The sequence below is a fragment of the Lagopus leucura genome, unplaced genomic scaffold (genome assembly GCF_019238085.1).
Source record: "Lagopus leucura isolate 7727_CA_CO unplaced genomic scaffold, USGS_WTPT01 Super-Scaffold_100037, whole genome shotgun sequence".
NCBI lineage: Eukaryota > Metazoa > Chordata > Aves > Galliformes > Phasianidae > Lagopus > Lagopus leucura.
Genome location: NW_024962286.1, coordinates 4,696,913 through 4,718,619, shown reverse-complemented (window position 1 = coordinate 4,718,619; position 21,707 = coordinate 4,696,913). Strand labels below are relative to the sequence as shown.

The following is a 21,707-nucleotide window of genomic DNA, read 5'->3' as shown; positions in this document are numbered from 1 at the left end:
TTAATAAAATACATGTGATATAAACACCAGGTTGGACGCCAAGACAAACGCTAAAATGAACAGCCCACAAACAAGTCAATTAACAGGGGAAGATTCACACTTGACTGGATTACCCCAGAAGTTATCCAAGTAGAATGTTAGTGGACTATTTCAGCTATCTGACATGGACTATCACATGCACTCCTCTCTGCCCTGCAGCACCATCCCATCGGCTGTGGCTGTGCCAGCAGAGCTCGTGAGCAAGCAGATGGTCCTGATGGTCCTGCAGCAATTGAGGAGGAACCGTTTCCTCCTGACCACTTTCACACTCACCCCCAAGTGACAGGCACTAAATCCTGACAGAAATCACTCACGCCTGCTTCATCTGCCCACCTGCATAGCAGCTCCTAACTGCAAAACGTAGATGTGTCAGCCCATTTCCCACAGATCATCATTCTAGCCTTGCATTTTACAAGAAATCGTGTGCCCCATACTTCTACCATGCTTTAATAAACGTTTAGACCAGCCTTTCATGCTCAGCATTTGATTGATAGCAATTAGTTGGCACTGACAGAGATATTGCTTGATGTGACAGACCAAGAAAACACAGCAATTTATGCCAAGAAAACGTGTTCAAAAAAAAAAAGTGGTGTGTCTAAAGCTCTAACAGTGTTCTGCAGTAACACACAAAAAAAGTAAATACAATGAGAGGATTCAGTATAAAAGAAGAGAAAGTAACACCTCACTGCATTGGTGCAATTGGATGTAGCAACAAGATGGGTATTTCTTTAATTTATCACTGTACTAAGACTATCAGGGCAAAATTCAGTTTTATGCTAACTAGGCAACTTCATGGTGCTGTATTTTCATCTTCACGCTTACGACCACTTCCTGCTAGGCCAAGTCATTCAAATTACGTGATTCTGTGTGCCAATAGTGGTGTTAAATAGCCAGCAGAAAAAGACAGTTCAATTGTCATGCGTGTCAGGAGCCTGGCATACACTCAGCTGGAGATATAAACTTCCTTTTTAAAGGAGAGCAATTAAACCGTGCGTGAGGAAAGGAACACTGACGTCATTCCTATACTGAAAAGCTGCACTAGTTTCAAACCAAACTCAGCTCAATGGACACATATTTTGCATTTAATTTTCAGATGTTTCTAACAGGCAGCTGTAAACTAGACCATCTTTACCAGGTCTGCTTGCACACACACACACCAAGCATGGCTGCACTGACTCAGGGGCAGGAGTTAAAATTCACCAGCTACATTACAAGCAATACAAGTCTTCCATGTGGACAAGGCACACGGTGGATCCCACATGTGCAGGATCTCTTCTACCAACTGCTGAATGCTTCACGTGTACACAGAGCCCACTCTGAGCTTCAGTGTCAGCTGGGATGCCAACCAATACTATTTTCACCTCTTAGCCAAACAAACAATAACAAGACCAGAAATTTGATTTAAGGTAGACTTCACAGTTCCTGTTATCTCAAGCTTAATACACTTAACACTTAATAGCACACAGTACACTTTCTTCCTTTTCTTTGCTCACACTCCTTATATCCCATAAAAGCATTAAAATTAGTGTGATGAAGTATTTCAACCGTCATCCTAAAACACAGACTGCAGTGCAGCTTTTATGAGCACAATAAACAGGGAAAAAATTTTAAAGAAAATACAGTAAAAAAGGTAGCGTTTTTTTTTTTAAGGTAAAGGTACTGGAAGTTCCCTCACATATGGGAAAAAGGGGAAGAAGCAAAGGGAGATGTTTTTCATATACCACATACAACTGGGGATTCGCTGCCACAAGATCCCGCAGATGCCAACGCTTCTAAAAGCTCCAAAAGCAGTCAGAGGAATTTGCATAAGAAAAATCCATTAAGATGTAGTAAGAAGGGTTGAGTTCTGGATCTGCATGCAGTACCCCAGAAAGATGTGCCAGGAAGGTACTGGATGAAGGTACTGGATGTTTGCCTTCGTATTATACTGTACCTGGTGCACCTTCCTCAGCACTCAAGAAACAGAGTACACCAAATCAAACTCTGATCTCCTCTAACGAAACAGTTCTTGAGTAACCACTGCTGAAACAAGAAGAACACAGTTTTGCAATGCTATCTGAATCAAAGCACGTTGCCATGCTCAGAGCAGGGCTGTGACGTTCTGGGATGCCACAGACAATCAGGGAGGTATTTTCCCTTACGGCATAACTGAGTAACAGCAGGGAGGGCAAGGTCACTTTTCTGAAGATGTGCCTGCAGTACTCAAGTGCTGCCCTCCAGACACTTCACATGCCATATTCCAGCGATCTTCAACTAGAGATACTTTTGCCACGTGGTCAGCATGCAAGTCACACGTGCTTCTAAGTAAGCAGCAACATTGTGCAGGCCATGCACCACTCACCAACCATACACTCTGGTGCCACAGGCACAGCACCTGAAGATCAAACTCATTCCCTGGGTGGGCACGCTTTCGTGTGCTAACACTGAAGGAAATATTAACACAAGGAAAGCCATCACGGATTGCCACTTTGAACTGAAAAGAACATTTGGTTTCTTCTGGCTAGGATGGACAGGAACTGCGTCAGTTTTCCTTCATCTGCAGGCAATCGCGTCTCTATTGTGAAACGAAGGAAATGGCACTGGAAGCAGATGGACTACCTGTAGCCCTTCTTGTTATCAAAGTCCTTGCTTCTGTGTGTGACAGCCCTTTAAAACAAGCTAAATCGTAACAGTTTATGCCAGAGCAGGACGTAAACTTGTGCACATTCAGTAACAGCTCCTAGTTCCCTCGCTGGTAATGCAGGGTGAGTAAAGAGAGTGCTTTGCATGAGGACAGGCAGAACTGCTGGACAGGAAAAACCCACTTGGCCACCCAAGAATGTTGTGACTGGCTGTCTGTGTGGATGAAGGTAGGTTTCTGTGGTTTTCCGGCAGACAGTTGTGAGTGACACAATGCTACGAAACCAGCCCTCCTTCTTCCCCTTCCTGTCTTGTGACCTTTGGTACCAGTTGTTAGGCTTTACTGTACAGAAGAATCTAGCTGTTAATTGGAAACACAAAATAACAGCCTTAACTCAAGGCAGTATTATTTTCTGAAAAATGCTGTGGAGGTTTTCCTCGCCTACCAAAACATCTCTTGATTCTTGCAAACATTAATAGAAGTATAGTTTTGCCAATCACTGCTTCAAACTTCCTACCAGTATGTCTAGATGAACGCACGTTGTGTGAAAGAAGTTTCACTTGTATTCATTAACCATATTTCACCGAGCCAAACTTCTGTTAGAAGTCAGACCCCAAGTCCCCCTTTAAGGTTCAAATTCTGGAAAGCATTGCTGGTCAGGTCAGATCTGTATTCTAATGAGAAGCATGCTTAAAGCCCATTGTAAATCTGACTGATTTTAAGTCCCTCGGAGAATTCTCCAAAGCAACTTCTACTATTATGTCATGTAAATTGGGATTTTTAAGTATGCATTTCTAATCTTCCATGCATCATTAAGAAACCCTTCAGCCTTCAAAGATTCCCCACTACTGAGTTCAGAGTACAAACTCTTCCCCCCCCCCCCCCCATGAGCACTGAGTTTAGGCAGCAGTATTTTCATTTCCACATCACCCAGATCTGCTGCATTTAGGCAAAACTGTGGTTACAGCTCCAGCTTCCAGATCCAGCCTGTGACAGGCAAAGCTCTCAAGATGGCAGCAACAACTGGACATTCCAATGAGAAAAGCATGAGACAGACAAAGCTCAGATAGCGCCAAGCCATCCCCTAAGCACACTGCTTACCCTCAGCCCACGGAGCTCTAACAATGGGAGTGACGCTGTGCATAGATTTTATGGTATTTAGAGCTCCTCAGCAGGACACTACATTGAGCATAAACTGGCCGTTTTAATAAAAATCGCTTGGCAACCGGGGTTTTGTATAATACAAACATTTCTACATAAAAACCCAAGGTAGCTTTCTCCATGTGATTACAGCCGGGCCGCAGTAACGAAGACCAGATGTGCATTCTGCATTCCAGCGCATTTGTTAATCTGGAGGCTCTGTGTTGTGAGGGGGGTTAGAACAGTTCACAGAATGATTCACTTTAACCAGGTCTGACTGCTTCAGAACAGCATTTATTCAAATGTTTCAGACATTTCTAAGTTTTTGTTGTTGTTACAATACCCTGCACCTCATTCTGCCTGCCCACTGATCCTGCCTCGGGCGTAGCAGCACACATTCACAGTTACTCATACTCCTCATTTTCATTATGAGAAGAAGAATCAGGCCCAATGGTCACGGCATCCTTTTGATGCACAAAGCGGATCTGTGATCCCTGCCACATCTGGCAAACGGGAAGTTCCAGCCTTAACACGAGGTGGGTGCAGAACTGGTGAGCAGCTGAGCAGGAGCTACAACCTCACACAGAACACAGGTCGGCAGAAGAGCAGCCTCACAGAGCTGTGCCAACTTTTCCCTTCCTACAGTATACCTCACAGCTCCACTAGCTCTGCTGCATCACCTGCCCGTAATCCCGCTTGTTTCTGTCAATGCTCCCCACACAGTGCTCTATTGGCAATGCTTCTGTTCTTTTCAGACCAGCTCGCATGCTGCTCTGAACAGCAGTTCCTGAAATCTTCATCTGGTTGCTTTCCTCCAAGGTCTGGTACAGTGGCGTAACAACCTTTTATAAGCTACTAATTGTGTTCAGGAAAAAACGTAACTGGACAGCCTGCACTTGCCAGTTCATTATCTGGGAGGCTGCCTGGCTGCTGCATCTCACTGCAGCATCTCGCACAGTTAAGCTGTGTTTAATTTCTCTGCTCCCCATCCGAGGCTGCGCTAGGCAGTCTACCTCATACAACAGATATCATGGGGTACCAACAGGGCCAGCACTGCCCAGGATCCCCATCGTGGTACGGCTCCCCATAATACCCACATCCCACCTTTTGGAAGGAAAAAACATGCAGGGGGAACAGCCTGAACTTTTGACCCCTACTACAGACACCCAACCAGAACAGAGAGCAGCCATAAAGGTGTCTGTGTTAGGGCCCCGAGCTCATGACAATCGTCTGCAGCTTGTTTCCTCACCATCCTCCTCCAAAAAACGTTGATGACTTGTTTTATGATTGCCAGATGGTGGGCTCACCGCCTGCGAACCTTCCTCCCACCCTGCTGACTGCCTGACCCCACATAAAACCAAGGGGCCGAGCCCTGCTCTGCCCGTCCCACTGCAGGAGGATGCTGAGCCCTTCCAACCTCAAAGCTGATCCCATTTGTATCACTGTGGTTTCAATTGTGCAAGGAACTCACGCCCAGCTTTAGAAGCAGGAGCAGGTTAGCTATTTGTAAGACTCGTACTGGACTGAAAGTATACAATCTCTTTAGGAGGCGGCCAGGAGAGCAGCTTCTCCCACTGCCCCAGGCCCTGTGCTCACAGTGAGGCAGGGATGATGCCACACATCAGCTGCCATCTTGTTCTGCCATAACTTTCTGGCTCCTTTTCCCCCAGCTCCTCTTTCTTGCTCAACTCACAAGCACACCACAACAACATCTGCTGCCGTTTCAGAGCCACCGGCTGGGCTGGATGGATGCTCAGGAGGGGCATCCCTACACACCAGTTCATAAGAGGTTTTTTCATTCTCACAGAATCACAGAATTGTAGGGGTTGGAAGGGACCTCCAGAGATCATCGAGTCCAACCCCCAACCAGCCCTCTGGCACCAGCCCTTCTCGCACCAGCCCATGGCAGTTTACTCCAAAAGCAGAGGAATTTGGCCTTACTCAGTTAGTTCATTCCCTTTTCCTTCCATTCTTCCCTCTGCCATCTGAACCGATAAAACCACAAAGTTCACAACCTCGCTGTCCGAGGATTCCCCTCAGATATGGTGTCCTCCCCCACATCAGTGATAAACAAGATTTACAGGGATGCTGACCACATAATCCTCTAATTTCCCCCCCAACATACCAACACGCCATAAAGTTTAGTGTGCCCCCCTTTCTGTTGTTGTTTACAATACAATCCTGTTTTAGCTTCTGTCTTGAATAGCTATCGCGAAGGTCAGTTAGATCTAATTGCTCTGGGTGCCTCCTAATGACCACAAATAGCGCCTTTTTAATGAGCAGGGAAGGAGGAGAAAGGAAGAAAACAAAAAGCATTCAGCCTTTCAAAACCAGAGAAAGCCACAACTCCGCTCTTCTCTCAATTACACACATCTTTAACTTCTGTGAACTTTACAAGGAAACGCTCACGCAGGAGCTCAGAAGGCACCTTTATTTTTTCTATCTATATTTAATCAGGCTGGATTCCGCCCTCATGCGCTCAGCTGGACTGCAGTGCTTCCAGCTCTCCAGGGCAGCAGGGCCCACGGCCATAAAGCAGCGGTGCAGATTCACCCATGCTAGCAGTAAGCCAACAATTACACAGCCAAATGAGCACCCACGCTCGACTCAGGTAGAATTTCTTATCCACTTCTGTTCAGGCTCATCAGTTAAGCCTTAATTTTCTTGTCTGCCTTCATCCTGGCCAGCTATAATTCTCAACCAACACGCTGTCCCAGAAGACCTTGCAATGCTCACTACTTCTATTTCCCTTGTGCCCTGATCTTACCCTGCTAAATAACAAGCCCAGATGGCAGCAGGCATCCTCAAGATAACACAGAATACATCGGAGTCTTTAACAAATAACAACAACAATAAATCTCTCCCCAAAAACTGACACACTGTGTTTGTATGCTTAAGACAGCTTCAAACATATTTCTGTATATTTTACAAAACAGAATTGAAACGGCCAATAACTCATGAATGAGTCCCAAAAATAAATCAGTTCAATGATCTGTGTAGTCCAATATTCAGTAATGACCACGACCAGAGAACATGAAGACAGCTTTCCCAATGGTTCCCTTGGGAATCCTGCTAATCTCTTCATCTGGAGGTGGACACTGTTCTGGAAAGGAAAATCTGTTGGCCTTAAAATTAGTCTTGAATTCTTTGGGAAATCCAGCTTCGTCTTTGTATTTCCCCCTTTCCTGCTTCCAGAGCATGGAAAGGTTTCTAATTCTGTTCCCACAACAGTTTTTTTAAATTCATTTCCATGACAAGGATTCATGATGTTGACCATTCTGTGCTCTCTTACTACTTGTTATATAAGAATAGAAAAGGAAATTCTTACGATGTCTATTTTTTGCTCTTGTTTTTTTAATTCTTGTTTTTACATGCAGGATTTTGTAGTTTTTTTTCCCCTAGCATCTGGCCAGCAGAAGGGCTGAAACATCCCTCCTACTCCATGCATGTAACTGACATCCCAGCACTAAACAAAGAGCACATGAATTCTTCCAGTAGTGCCAAAAAGTCAGATACCAGAAAATGCTTATAAAAATGAAGGAAGTTATTTACTGATTTAACATGCAATGTTAACATTCTGCTTATAAGCTAACACCAGGAGGGGGGGGAAAAAAAAGACGAGTGTCTTTTATTAATTAACAATGTGCTGGGAAACCTTCTGAGAGAGGGGCATGTGGAATGTGGATACCAAAAGGATCAATGTCTTAAAAAGAGGTCAGGAATTTACACGTGCATCCCTATTTTTTTCTTCAGCAAAGTAAAGGGACATCCAGAATCCAGTCCAAATTAGAAAAAACACTGCCCAGTCAAATTAGTTCCTCCTGCACTCGAGGAAAGGAACATGAAATTAAGGCTTCCTAAACAGCAAGACACGCTAAGCTGATTTACATTCCATTCTTGCTAAAACTAAGAGGTTCAGTTTCTCCTTTGACGTCTTCTCTATAAGCACCACTCATTAAGTTCTAGTTTGCAAAGAACATGTATGTTGAAAGCCTTCATAACATGCAATGCCATTTACTCTTCCCATGCAAAGCTGAAATAAAATTTGAGGGAGGAACCAGAGCTAAACAGAGCCTCCATTTTACAAATAAATAGTGTATATGGGAAAGAACATTGTGATCTGTCAATCTAGTGCTATTTAATTGTCCCCTGTAATTTATGTTTCCAAGTAACTCTGCTTTGAATGCAGCTCAGAGCTATTTTGATAGCCATCCAAACTTTTATGTTTCTTCTCCTGCACTGAGGTTTGGTTTCTGGGTTTTCTACTTCTATAAAGAGATTCCATGCTACCAAACAAGATCCTGCTTCATCTTTTTGTGTGCACAAAGGGCAGCAGTAAGTCTTCCCTACATCTCACCAGGCCAAGTGTGGCACATGGATTTTCTTTAAGGTCTATTTTTCTTCTGCTACTGACTCGAGCAGCTCCTGATCCAGCTGCCTGCTGCAGTGCTGGGGGAAGGAGGAATTCCTAGTGCTGCATTTGCTCTCTCACCTGTCAAGACAGTACAGCATTTCCAAAGTCCATATGCAGCCACTCAAACGAGTAAAAGAAAAACAAACAAACAAACCACCACCAAAGCAGTACACAAATCAGGCACTTACTGAGAAAATGAAGGCAGGCTCAGAGGCAGCACATCAAAGATGCCACAGAGGGGAAAGAAATGACTGCTTCAAGCAAAAGCAGAGCTGTACACTGCTTAAGATAAACGAGTCACATATGAAGCCTTCAGAATTTTTTAGGTTCACAAAATTCTGGAGAAATGCTATCTGCTTAATAGCTCACTGGCTACAGCTGCATGCCAGTCAGGGCAAAGCACCCTAAGGAGCCTGTGGAACAAAGCTGGTCTTAAGGTGAGTCACTCCTAACTATGGTCTAGGTGTTCCTGACTTACATTAACAGTGTGAGCTGCTCAAAGAAAACCACAAACAACTCAGAACTCCAGTTGACTTCATGTGTCAATCTATATGGCAAGAAACCATAATAGAGCTTGCAGGGTAGAGTTCTGATGCTGTTCACATATAACATAAAATTACATATGCTTCTGACCAGTCCCAACTGCCTTCTAAGGAAGGGCAATGACTTACTTTGTGGCCCATTAAGAGAAAAACCTACATCCCAACAGACAGGAGATGTCAGATACAAAGCTTCCTTTATATGCTTGTTAATTGGGATCGTCAAAGTGAAATGGCATAACATCTATTTTTACACCTGGGAAACGACTGAGAGGAAGAAGAGAAGAAGCAAAGCTGAGAGAGAAGCTGCATCTGGTTGTGCACTACAGAAAACACCTCTTAAAAACATGTTTCTTCTCACGATTTTTAATAACATATATATATATAATCTAAATAATGCAAACAGTATGCATTATCTCAGGTTCTCTTATCTTAGCGGATCTCTGAAGCATTTGTGTATTTCATTTTCTACCAAAATTGTAATTTTAGAAGAATCTGTACAAATTTAGCACACAGAAATAAAAATGTAATCTTAATTATTTATATACAGTTATAAAAATATGCCAGCACTGACATATAAAGGTGAGTTGAGAGCTACGCTGTCTCCAGCACAGAATTGCCCCAGAAGCACTGGAAATACAGTGAAGAGAAAATCTTTTTGTCACAGGTCTGGTTTGGGCTCTTTCTCACCTCTTCCTTAGGTTTCTCATCCTCTTTCTAACCCCAGAGACAGTAGAGCTGACTGCCAGCTCCATGCAGGCAGGGTCATACCCTATCCCATCAAACTATGTACTCTTTCTAGCAACTATCACTTTCATTGTGGCTCACCTTGGGCGTTTCACACAAGATCCCACAGTGTCACAGTATCACCAGGATGCTTGCTTTGATCACATTTGGTTCAGTTTCCAGACACACGAAGAACACATAAAAACACTAACAATTGCCTGACAGGGAAACATGAGTGAAGTGGCTGTTAAATAACTTCAGCAGCATGCAGGAAACATTTCCTATGACGATGATTTAGAGTGATTTTGGGAAGCTCTGTTTGGATGTTCTCCTGGAAGTATTCCAAAGCTGAAAACCCCAAAACTGAAAGGGACAGGAGAGGCAGGAAGAGAGAATATCTGTCCTTAACTAGCACTGTACTGACCAAAGCTACCAAAAAAAAGTACTAGCAGCGTCTAAGGAGGGAGCTGAGCTGCAGACCAGCTCCCAGCACTACCCTCAGCTGATTTAAGGCTGCACCAGGTCACTGGAAGCTGGCAGATCAACGTCCTCATCGACTCACCATTCCCTCTGGGCGCTCGCGCTGCAGTTTGCTGCCTCAAAACAGAGGCTGGTGGTCATGACACCCAGCTTTTATTTGCAAGTCTGGAGCCACAATAGAGAGGTCAGAACTCGAGGCAAGAGGCGAGGACTCCTTGCTCCAGGCTGTGTGCCAGGGGAAGAGCTGAGCGTGCCCCCAGAGGACAGCACAGCCTGGGTGCTGGGGTTCTCACTGAAGGTCCCCAGATAACATCTTGCGTGGCCACAGACAAGCCACCAGGTCGTTCCCTATCTCAGTTTACTCCTCTCTGACACAGATAAAAGTCTTTGTCACAGGGTCACACAATGGCTGTTTAACATATGTAAATGATTCCAATAGGCTCGGGCAAGCTACGAAGGAAAGGCAGAGCACTGCTGGTGGTACTGTTGGAGCCGCAGTGCTGACAGCGTGTGATGTCACTGGGGCAGCAAATCTAAATGCTGAGCACACAGAAGTCTCTTTAAATGCAAAAGCAAAGCACTGTGAAAGGATTGTATTCCTAATCAGCCTCCTGTCAAGCCCTGGCTTCCATTTGCCCTTAAATCCCAGCGCGGCAGCATGATGTGTGTGCGTGAAAGTGCCTGCGTGCCTGGCCTCTTCTTTTGAAAAAAGAATCTAACAAATCCTTCCAGACAGCGTTTGAGAGGAGAGGAGGCACCACCAGATCAAAACAGCCGCCTGAAGTGACCCCTGTTCTGCCTCAGAGACAGTTGCATAAGCTTTGTGCGGGAGTGGGAGCTGGCAGGAATGCAGCATGACAGAACGGGAAGCTGAGGCCAGCAGGTTGGGTTCAGCTGCTCACAGGCAGGTACTTCTGCAGCCCGGCCCCTGGAACAGCAGCACTGCCAGCCAGCCACCCTCCCTACACACGGAGGTGCCACCACAAGCATCAGCTCCAGATAAACGCTGCAAAAAGATGAAGCAGCACCTTCTGATCACGTCTGTGTAAAATGGAACGTGCTGGACTAAGAGTTACTGAGACTCTGGTTTGCTCTCTGGGTACCTCACAGTCCTAATGGAATGTGGCAAAGGGCATTCTGAAGACCTAAGTGCTCTTTATCCTACAGCCACCCAAAATAGCATCTTGTGATGTACTTGTGAAATTCTGAAGAAGCCACACAAAAGCCTGGAAGCCACGGGCTGTGGAAAATGGAGCACAGCAATGCAACTTATGATCACACAGACCATGGGAACACACACAGGAGAAGAAAGGAGACATTCATTCTCTAGATGAGTAGTGAATGAGTCTGGGAAGTTCATGTTTAGGAGAGCTCTAAAAGAGGGACTTTTAAAGGAAGGGCATGGGCTTTCCCAGCCCTGACCAGCCACCAGTAAACGGCTGTCTGTTTTTTTCACTGCTACTGACATCACACTGCTTGAGAGCCTTAAACATCCATCAGTATCTGACTTGAATTGCAAGCTGCTCCCAGAAGATACGAGGGCACAGATGAAAGACTGTTGAAGACTTCTGAAAGCTTTGGTCAAGGATCTATGCTGTAATTTAATTAACAGTTCAGCATCCAACACGCGACTACAGCCAACTCTGATACTTTAAGTCTTCACTTCCTTGGAGAATCACCTATAAACATTCTAGAGGAGAGACCTCCTCTTCCTTACAGATCCTTCCCAGACAAGGTCACTGTGCTTTCTCTCCTCATTCTCCTTACAATAAAAGGTTTTCCCTTCCTTACAGGAAGTTTTCTTTCCCTGAGGATGTTCCTAGGAAGAACGAGTGCCGCTGCACCACTGCCCACCTGAATCAGCATCTAATGCTCCCAAAACACAATGCAGGAGATCACAGCACTTCTGGAAATGTTGTTCAACTTACTGCTGAATCCAGAATGCTTACAGGAACAGGCCAAAAAGTATTTCAGTCTTTTCAAGTAGGTTTCACTTGAACCTGCTGACCACTCCTTTTGAAGAGGAAAGAGCAAAATATGGCAATAAAAGAGTGGGAGGAGAAAAAGTTCTGCAAAAGCAGAACTAGTTCTTTGAATGTGCATTCAGGTAGTTCTGCTTTTGCTTGCTCAAATGGAAAACTAATAGAAAAACAGACACAAACAATACGAACAACTTCTGTGACATTTCTCAAATGGGCTTTTTTTCCCCCTCCCTCCTTCTCACCCATTTTCATTTCAGTGCTCCTGACAGCACCACTACTCAGCTACAGAAATCACGATACATACACTCCCTGTTTCTCACAGGGCTACAGAGGCTCACTGGTATGAGTTTACAATTGCCAGAGATTAAATGGAACAGTTACAGTTTTTTTCTTCAAAGGTTCTATGTCATATTACTTTTCTCATATCAAATTTTGCTTTGCCAAAAGATATCTAAAATTTCAACCGTATCAACATGCAGAAATAGGAGTTGGAAGCTTTGTTTCACTTACCACCTTATTTGAACTGATGATGCATTACATCACTACAGCCATTCCACAAAACAAAGCAATTCCATAAAAAGAAGCCAAAAAACTTGATACACCTTGCTCTGTAATCAGCTCTTCATAAGCATGCTCATTCACATCAGCAGAAATAAAAGACAACAGAGGACAAAATGTGGGCAATCACTGCTAAAGCCTAAGAATTTGAAAAAAGTTATTTGCACCTCTGAATATTGGTAATTTTGAAATGCCTGAGTTCGGCACTTCCAGAAATCCAGGCCAATGTAAGGCATGTCCAGCCATACACACAAACTCACTGGGGTCATTTGAAAATCACAGGCAATGAGCAAATTATGCTCTAGTTATGTCAGTGTACATCCCAAATCAGCGGAGTTACACGGGCTTTTCACTGAGAGCAGTCTCTGCCCTATTTACTGTAACAGCCACACACAAAGCACAACTGACATCTTACTGGCAACTGAGCTGAATGAGAACATGCCTAGCATGGTTAGCATTTAACACTACAGACACACGTGAACGCATGTATTTCAGAATCACTGTTGTTTTCCTTTCCCTTTAAAGGGAAGGAACTCCCCACACCCACCCCTGCAACCCTCTGCACCTCATTTCCATCTGGCTGACGCTGCAGTACCGCTGAACCTCCAGCTGGATCCCACAGCATTGTCTTGAACATTTTGTTCCGGCGGAGCTGAACTCTAGGAGACTCACGGTTCTAAACAAAAATCACAAGGCTTTATGTACAAGAGCAGCCTCTCAATAACAGCCCGTGCCCCTGGTACCGTGGCGGACAGGCTGGAAATAGGGTCGGCTCATGGAAGGAGGCCAGTTGTTGTGCTGTGGGGCTTTTTGTTTTGGTTTTCAGACACTGCTGCTTTTCACACAGCGCAGACAAACAGGGAAGACTCTTTCTTTCCCAAATGCGAGAAGGGTAGCTCAGTATCTCTGCAAGCCTTCCCAGACTGTGGTGTGAGGGCGGGAGCCACCTCTCACATACTGCTATAGCAACAAAATGTTTTTCAAGCATGATTGGTTGAAATTGGTAAGTGAATTAAGACCCCACAGCACTGTAGTTAGTTCTATATATCAGCATTTTCCCCTTCCTTCAGTGAAGGACGGGAGGACCTCTGGCCACAGCAGAAGCCAAGCCACAGGGGTGACGTGGGAGGCTCGAGGGCTGCACTGCTGCCATGCTTGGTGCCCGCAGCCCAGGCTCTGCACGAGCACGAGAACAGTCCCAGCCTGGCTCACACACAGCACGGTGCCTGGAGAAGCAGCTCCCCCCTCCTCCCCCACCCAGGGCACGGAGCAGAGCTGAGCCCTGCTGCAAGGGTTAACAGAGCAGGCTGCTCCCATACCTCGCCCTCATCAAACATGGCAAGAGGCCTCCCATGCTGGAAACTCCTATGACCCAGTTAAAAAAGACAATGACCCAATTTCATTATGACAGGAATGAAGCTTTTCTAATTTTCTCCAGCAAGAGCTGTCTCAACTAAACAATTCAATTCCATTAGAAGTAGCCCTTTCACAGTGCAGAAATTTGCAAAATGCACTTTTATTGCCACAGCCTTACCCTTTTACAGCACATACATGCCAGCATTTATTCAAATGCTTTACAAATTAAGAAAACACGTTTAATATAGAGTAATTCCCCACACTCAAATTCCCCTCTTGTTTTCAAACATAAGGATTCCAACATCAAACCAAGATAAGATCTCCCCAGGTATTGTTATGAGCGATGAATGCAGACTGCTTCGGGTGGCTCGGAACTCCCTTTGTCACTCCAGCAAAAAGGTCACAGAGAAGTGCCATGAGGTGGCTATGGGCATATTGGAATGCACCCACTTCACAAAAAGATGCATTCGATGAAAGCTGTGTGACAAGACCTTTGCATAGGAGAATCAGGTGCTAAGTGACACGCATATCTCACTGTAAGTACGAATATGACAACGTGAAAAGTCAGCCACAAATGCAGAGAGGAAGTGCTAATCAGTGTGCTTGTGTTTAAAACAAGGAAACACAGCATTTGCCTTGTGTGAAACTTATAGATTATCGCAGAAAATTTCGATTTAGACAAATCCTCAACCTGGAGCCCTCCTGATGATGCATTTTCAAATGAATTACTTGCATAAAGACTTTGCAAATCCCTCCTTGCAATACAAAGCAGAGCATGAGTAAGGGAAAAGAGAGTGAGGGTCAAGGCAGGCAAAGGAGCAGGCTAACCCCACCTCTCAATCCCCACCGGCTGTGCCACAGCTGCTGTTCAGCACAGGTCACCCCACTGCAGCCATCAGACCCGACCGGATTACAGCTGCACTGGGGGTAAAGGAGCACACATGGAGCCACAAACAAACAGCAAAACTCCCCTGAACCTCAAAATGAAGTTACTGGATTCTGGGAAGCAACTTTTGCCTCTCATGCTTAATCCATCCTACACTGGTTTGTTTCTTCATGTCACAAGCTTGCTTTTTATTTAATTATACTCAAAGCATGTGCAGAAAATACGGTGAGATTTCAGAAACGACTGTTAACACCTTGCCCAAAACTAAAGGATGGCAGAATAGGAGAAAGAGGCATAGGCATTGATTTAAAGCATAGCTTTTGACAGGTTTCTGTCTGACCTGGACCTGCCTTGCCAACTCAACGGACTAAAATCTAAGCTTGCTGGCTCCAGGCAGGGACAGAAGATGCTATTTGATAGCTGTCATTAGGCAACTGGGACAGAAGATGCTGCTTGATAGCTGTCATCATACAATTGACTCAAGTCACCTGAGAAGACCTAGGACCTAGAAGGCTGGAACGTTTACTGTAAAGCACTTTGTACTCACATGTCTATTTTTCAACAACTGTAAACTCAAACATGAAGTTCTCTAACAGTCAGATGGAGGCCTTTTCATTTATTTAATTTTAAACAGACGAGATGACTTAAAGAGTGAAACACTGGAAGAGATTAGGAGCAACACCCACAAAACGTTAAGAAATAACCCACTCAATCTTTACATGGCATCTCAGAACATCAGTAGGTTGGACATCCCTGCCTGGGCAGCAGCAGCACCACATACTGGGGCATCAGGACAAGCTGAGGTCACAGCCATACTGAGTCACCCTGAGCTCACTTTCAGCCTCAGAACCCTACAGTTTGCATGCAGAGCACGTAAGGCAGGCTTATGGTCGTATATATGTGTTTCAGTTTCTGCCAAGGAAAATGATCCCTCTTCAGCAGTGCTGCCCTTTCCCCATTTCACGTAAAAGATGAAGTGAGATGGAGTGAGACAAGGCTCACACTCTCCTGGCCTTTCCTTGCCTAAGTGGATGCCTCCCAGCTATGCCCACTCATCCACAGCAGCACAGCTGCACCACAGGACTGATTAAAAGAGGAAGTTGTCCTTGACACCACCAGTGACACCCTGGAGACCGCACTTGTGCAACCTCCACAGTGTGGTCGGTTCCCTTGCCACAAGCTCAGGATTCAAAAATAAAACAACAGCACAATATTTTGCCATTATTTCCTCCTTTCTCCATCGCAAGAAGAGCTGTATTTTAGGATCTCACAAAGAGCCTACAGAAAAATAATACTTCTGGTTTGATGGGAGCCTTTCCAGAGCCCATGCCCCAAATGCCGGCAACAAGACAAAGTCAGAAAAGAAACAGAGAGCTACGTAGAGAAGGAGAAACGGGGTTCACTTTCTCTTCTGAGAACATCAACAGCTTCTGAGGATAATGCTCCTAATCTCTTCCATCTCTTCCATTACATAAATTCACAGCAACCGCAAGCTTGCAATGAGTTGAGTGTGAGGCCTAAGGTGAGGTAACGTCCCAGTGCCTTTCATACATATTCATAAAAAAAACAACACTCAGCAATAACAACATAATCCTGTATGCATGTAAAACAATCCACAGAAATCCTCTCAACAGCCCTGCTGGGCAGGGAGGTAAACACTTGCTGCTGTTTCACAGAAAAGTGAAGTAACTCGCCCAAGGTCACCCCTCTAAATGGTGTCAAGAGCTGGGACTATAAAACAGTTCTCTTGACTCAGTCTCCTGCCCTGCCCACTAAAGCAGTATTAGCTCCTTGCACCTTGGTAATAACAAGGGGAGGACAGTTCCTTCCCCACCACCCATGAACAAATTATACCTAGCAAACACCAAGTAATTTGAGAGGAGGAATGAATGAACTCCTGTGTAGTTAATTCCAGGAGTGGATCCAGTCCAGGCCTGCCCAAGAACAGAAAGAAATTCTTTCACATGCACGGGAGAGAAGAAAGGAAGAAAGAGGGAGGAAGACAACAGTTACGTGCTAAAATCAGAGTAAAGCTCAATAATCTCTGAATAGGAGATAAAACAGATTGACCACCCTGGAAACTGAGTTGCCTAAATAAGGGTGTAATTTCTCAAGTACACAAATTGATTGCTAACCTGGCTTACCCTGCAGAACCTCTAAGGTGTGCTTGTGGCTTTAAATATTTTCTTGTTGCTGCTTTGAAGGCAAGAACAGACATGATCTCCAAAGCATCCGCTGATATGTGGCTGAAGGGAGGGTGGAGGAGGAGGAGGAGGAGAACACTGTAGCTAGCTGAGAACTGTCAGATCGTATTTGCCATCAAGGAATGCCATTTCCCAATGCCTGAGTTTAACTCTGGAATGAGATGCACGCTGCTGCTGACCCCTCTGCTGACATTCTATAGATTCCCTTATCTCATCAGCCCCTGAGCATCCCATCCTCACTCCTCCGCGTTCATGTTCCCAAACTGTCAATCTCCCTGCAATGACTCACAAGGTTCTGAACCCACCATTCGCCTCTACGAGTCTTACTATTTTTTCATACGTGTCCTTCTGGTTTAGATTGAGAGGTGTCTCATTCTTCTTAAAAGCTAAAAACAAAATTAAAAAGAATCACTGAGAGCAATATGCCCTCAGCACAACAGCCTCCCTAAGAGCACTGCGCACTTCAAAGAAAAACACAAGAATCTAATTCTGTTCTTCAGTTATAGTGCTATAAATTAGGAATAATTCTACTGAAGTTAAACAAGCCACAATCATTATAAAAACCACTGTGAGCAAAAGCAAAGCTGGGCCTGAGTCTGTGGGCAGATTTCAGAAGCGACAACGCATTACAAAATACACAGCAAGGGTATATTAAAGTTTAGCTCAGCTTTGCAGATTCTCTGCGTATTCCCCTTACAACCCCGCTTTCTTTAGCTATGCTATAATCCTCACCATTATATAGGACAACTGTTTAGGCATTGCTGCTGAGATATCCAGAAGCAGTGGTGCAACCACCAGCTGTGTCACTGACACAGTTCTGAAGAAGGTGGAGTGGTTTGAGATGGATGCCAACCAAGATTCCAACAAAGGCTTCACCTGCTGTACCCACCTCCCTTGAGGACAGCCTCAGTTCTTTCCCTTCTGTCACCTCAACTCTGAATACCCCATATTAAACAACACTGCTTGCTCAACACTGCACTTTTTTCAGCTGCAACCATTCAGTAACCAGTAAAGGAACTGTGTTAGTGCCCTCCCATCAATTATTGCAGGGAGAAAAGAATAAAATAAGACTGACCTCCTCATATTTATATAGCTGCTTTGGTGTTCCTTAAGCTACTAAGTGGCTTGAGCAAAAGGGTTAAAGAAAACCTGACATTATTTTTTCATAGAGCATAGACCCAAACACAAACATGCACATATCCATACGTTATTCAATTTGCTGGTTTAATCAGCAAGTACCAGTGACTCAATTAGCCTCCTAGCAGTGCCTAAATGCCACTAATTCAGCCCGCTGGCTGCTGCACCATACATACCCCAGCTTGTCCCTTTAGATTTAGCAGTAACAGCACAACTATTCTTCTCATGACAGCACCAGGGGCCCAGACAGTCTCCCTCTCTCTCTTTTTCTCTGTTCTGCCAACCACACAGAAAGAAAAGACCCCAGGGCTGAGTGTGTGTGAGCGGGGAGTAGGAGGCAAAAGGAAGAGGGAGACACTATTGCTATTCATTTTAGAGCTTCATCCACCAAAAGCCTTAAAAAAAAAAAAAAAAAACACAGAAAGAAAGAAGGAAAGAAAGAAAGAACAAAGAAAGAAGGAAAAATACTTTCACAGTAGCTCATGGTTTAGAGCAACAGCCTAATAAGGTGTTAAAAGATACTGGCCTAATCTTTAGCAGCTACAGCAGCTACACAAAGGTTTCACAAATGACAGAAGCTGGGGCTGAAGCAGCACTGCTTGATTCCATCTCATCCTCGCTCTCACCATCACAAGTCTGTTCCCTGGACTGCCAGTACTTCAGGATAAAGCACTAACATGTACACCATCATTTTATCTGAAACTTCCATACCTTTGGCAATCCCAAATAATGCAATGCCAGTGAACGAAGCCGCCAACCCATCTTGACTGGCTTATTCTGCACACTCAACAGCACATTTGTTCAGTTAATTTTTGTAACTCCCCTTTATATAATGACTAATTCAGGCAGATTGATTCCCTGGTGAGCTGCTGCACATTGTGCAGCCATAAAAGCACCAGTGACAGACAGAGAAGGTGACAGAACAGTAGGCTGGTGTTAGGGCAGAAGCCAAAAGGAGTTTTGGCAGCAAGTAGGTATATGTCAAATTAAAGTGACCAAGCAATCCAGCTTCAAAAGTATTGACTCACTATGAACAAAATGTGCTGTCAAAACACAACGTGTCAGAACGGAGCCCATCAGATCTATTCTACTTGATGACTATACAGAGAATTACAGGTCAGAAGAAATGCAGGAGATCCCAGAGGAGAAAAAAAAAACACTGTACTAATTAACTCGCAATGTGGAAAACAGAGCATTCTTACCCAGAAAACAGAGCCAAAAGACATAGGAGCTCTTCCCTCTCTTCTTCTTAATCTTTCTCGACACTTAAATATCAAAGTTTATTAATTCATGTTCAAAGTGGAGTCACTCTTATGTTTCAGAGCCACAACGCTTGCATTATGGCTTTAAATCCCTCCCATCAGCTTCCCTGCTGACACTCACTTGGCATCTTAAGACCGTGCAGGAACCTGGGAATAATGCAACTGTATTTCTAACATAAAATGAAACAACTGGAAAAGAAAAAGAAACCACTTTCAAGCACTAGACAGTAAACAGACCTTGCACTCCTACTCCCCTTTCCACATTAATATTCAACAGCTTAAAATAAAGATGCACAAAAAACAGGGAATCCATAAAATTAATTAAACTTTCAGCATTTCATTTCAGCAGTCTCTGATTTCCCAGCTGCACTGAGGTCAGAGAAAAGACGAGCATCACACCGAGCTGTCAGAGCTCAGGTCGGGCAATCGCAGGTTGTTCCTGGAATTAGATGGGGCTAAGGAGAATCAGTGCCTTCATTAATGGAAACAAACCAACCTGTCCCCAACAAACAAAGGCATATGCTCAGCTAGCATAAATCAGCATTTCTTAGCAGAAGCCATCAAACCTACACAGTATAGCTGCAGGTAAATAGTAGAGAGAGAAAAAAAAAAAGTCAGTTTCCTCTTCTCATAGGAAACACTACCACAGCCCTGGATTGGAGAGATGATTAATGGATAAAGCTCTGTACGTCCTTCACACCTATCACACCAAAAAATATCACAGACACCAAGCTGAATGTTATCACCTCGATACACACAGACTATTCCTGAAGTGACACCGGCACAGCTCCTACTTCCACCTGCACAAGAGCCCAAGCCAGCTTTCCTGTACAAAACGAGGGGAACTCCATGGGAAGAGTGCTTAGAGACAATATCCTGCTCAGTGAATCCTAGGAGCGAAGCCCAGCTTCTGAAAACAGTCACAGAGTTGCAGGCAACGGCTCTGGGCTGCAGTATCCCCTCACCACGTCCCTCCTCCTTTCACTGCTGACCCCCTGCACGCTCATAAAGCCAGCTGCTCCCAGGGCACCCCAAGCACAGACTGCTGCCTCCCTTACAACTTGGGCTTTAGGAAAACAATAGGGCAGGCAGATCTTTGTAGGATTTTTTTTAAATCACCAGAGCCCAGCCACCCAGGGTGTAGGTAAACGTCACTGTGAGATGTGCCCCTTTCAGAAGCTGGGACAGAAGCTAAGAGCTGCAGCCTGATCCTCGTCAAAGCAGCATTTCCCTAAATACTCCAGCAAGCAGCCAGAGAGCTGCTCTACCCAAAGGAGGAGATCACAACCAGATAGAACGAAAACCAAGAATGTTCAAAAACGTTATCTTGAGTAGGTGATGCTACTGCAGCTTATGGACATTTTGTCTTCCCTTGTCAGAAAAGCTGGCTTGCTAATTTATGGGCAGAGTGGGAAAAGCAGAGGGAAACAGACAGACACAGAATACTTAAAACAGGACTCAGAATGGAGACAAAGCTCCCCTTTCACCTCCTGCTGCTATTTACCATCTGGGATCCTGAAAAGGGGGTGATGGGTAGCTTTGTGATAGGTTTGGCAAGGGGCAGGACATTTAGGATTTTCTATGTGTAACGAGGTCATGTGTCAGCGCCTTCACAGCACATGGGAACACAGTCCAAAAGGAGGTTCAACAAAAGGGCTGCCCTGGCCAAACAGGAAAGATATTCTATTAAAAATAGAACAGCGGTAACACGGGTTCTTAATAAGATTAATAACAAATTTGAATGAAACGTCTCCAGAAACTATCTTGGAAAAGATAGCACAGAAAGAAATAAGGAATTAATACATCCCATTATTTTTACAAGTATAAAGAAGTTTCTAAATTACAACATCTCTGCTTCTGCTTGGAAACCAAACAGGCCAGGAGATTCCATGTTTGCTGTTAACTTTTGCTTCCTTGGCCCACTAACAGTGAGATCAGGAAGTGGGACCAGGACAGGACTACAGAAAATGCAGAGTGGCTCCTTGTTTAAAAGCAGCAGCACTCTGCATTATAGTGCTGAGATCCCCATTGAGGATATGGCAAAGACTGAACTCCTACATGTCAGAAGTGTAACATTTTTCTGCATTTCTAACACTGCTTTGTTTCACAAAAGCATTTCATAAAAAGCAGATGCATGAAACACAGAGCACTGGTTTGGAAATGCCTCTCCTGTTTTTATAAAAAGAATTATTAATGGGGTGAGTTTCTTAACACTCCGTACCACAGTGACTCTCTAAACAGGGTCCTTCAATCAAATGCTGCAGCCTTTTGCCCAGCCTGGATGGCTGCTGACTGAAGTGATTTTAACTGCACCGCTGCTACAGCCAGTATCTGTGCATTTGTTAAATCATTTAAATCTATCCA

The 21,707-nt window shown here is 44.5% G+C and overlaps 1 protein-coding gene across 4 annotated transcripts in view; it reads right to left on the bottom strand.

The window, feature by feature from the left end:
• SKI (SKI proto-oncogene) overlaps positions 1–21,707 on the bottom strand; it is a 96,803-nt gene that overhangs the window by 58,731 nt on the left and 16,365 nt on the right. For 2 of the 4 annotated variants that reach the window (XM_042883181.1, XM_042883182.1), the window contains exon 2: positions 13,064–13,174. The exons of the other annotated variants lie outside the window; for them this stretch is intronic. In XM_042883181.1, coding sequence (XP_042739115.1) covers positions 13,064–13,174 — 111 coding nt within the window. The remainder of the gene's footprint in view (positions 1–13,063; positions 13,175–21,707) is intronic. 4 annotated transcript variants of the gene reach the window in all.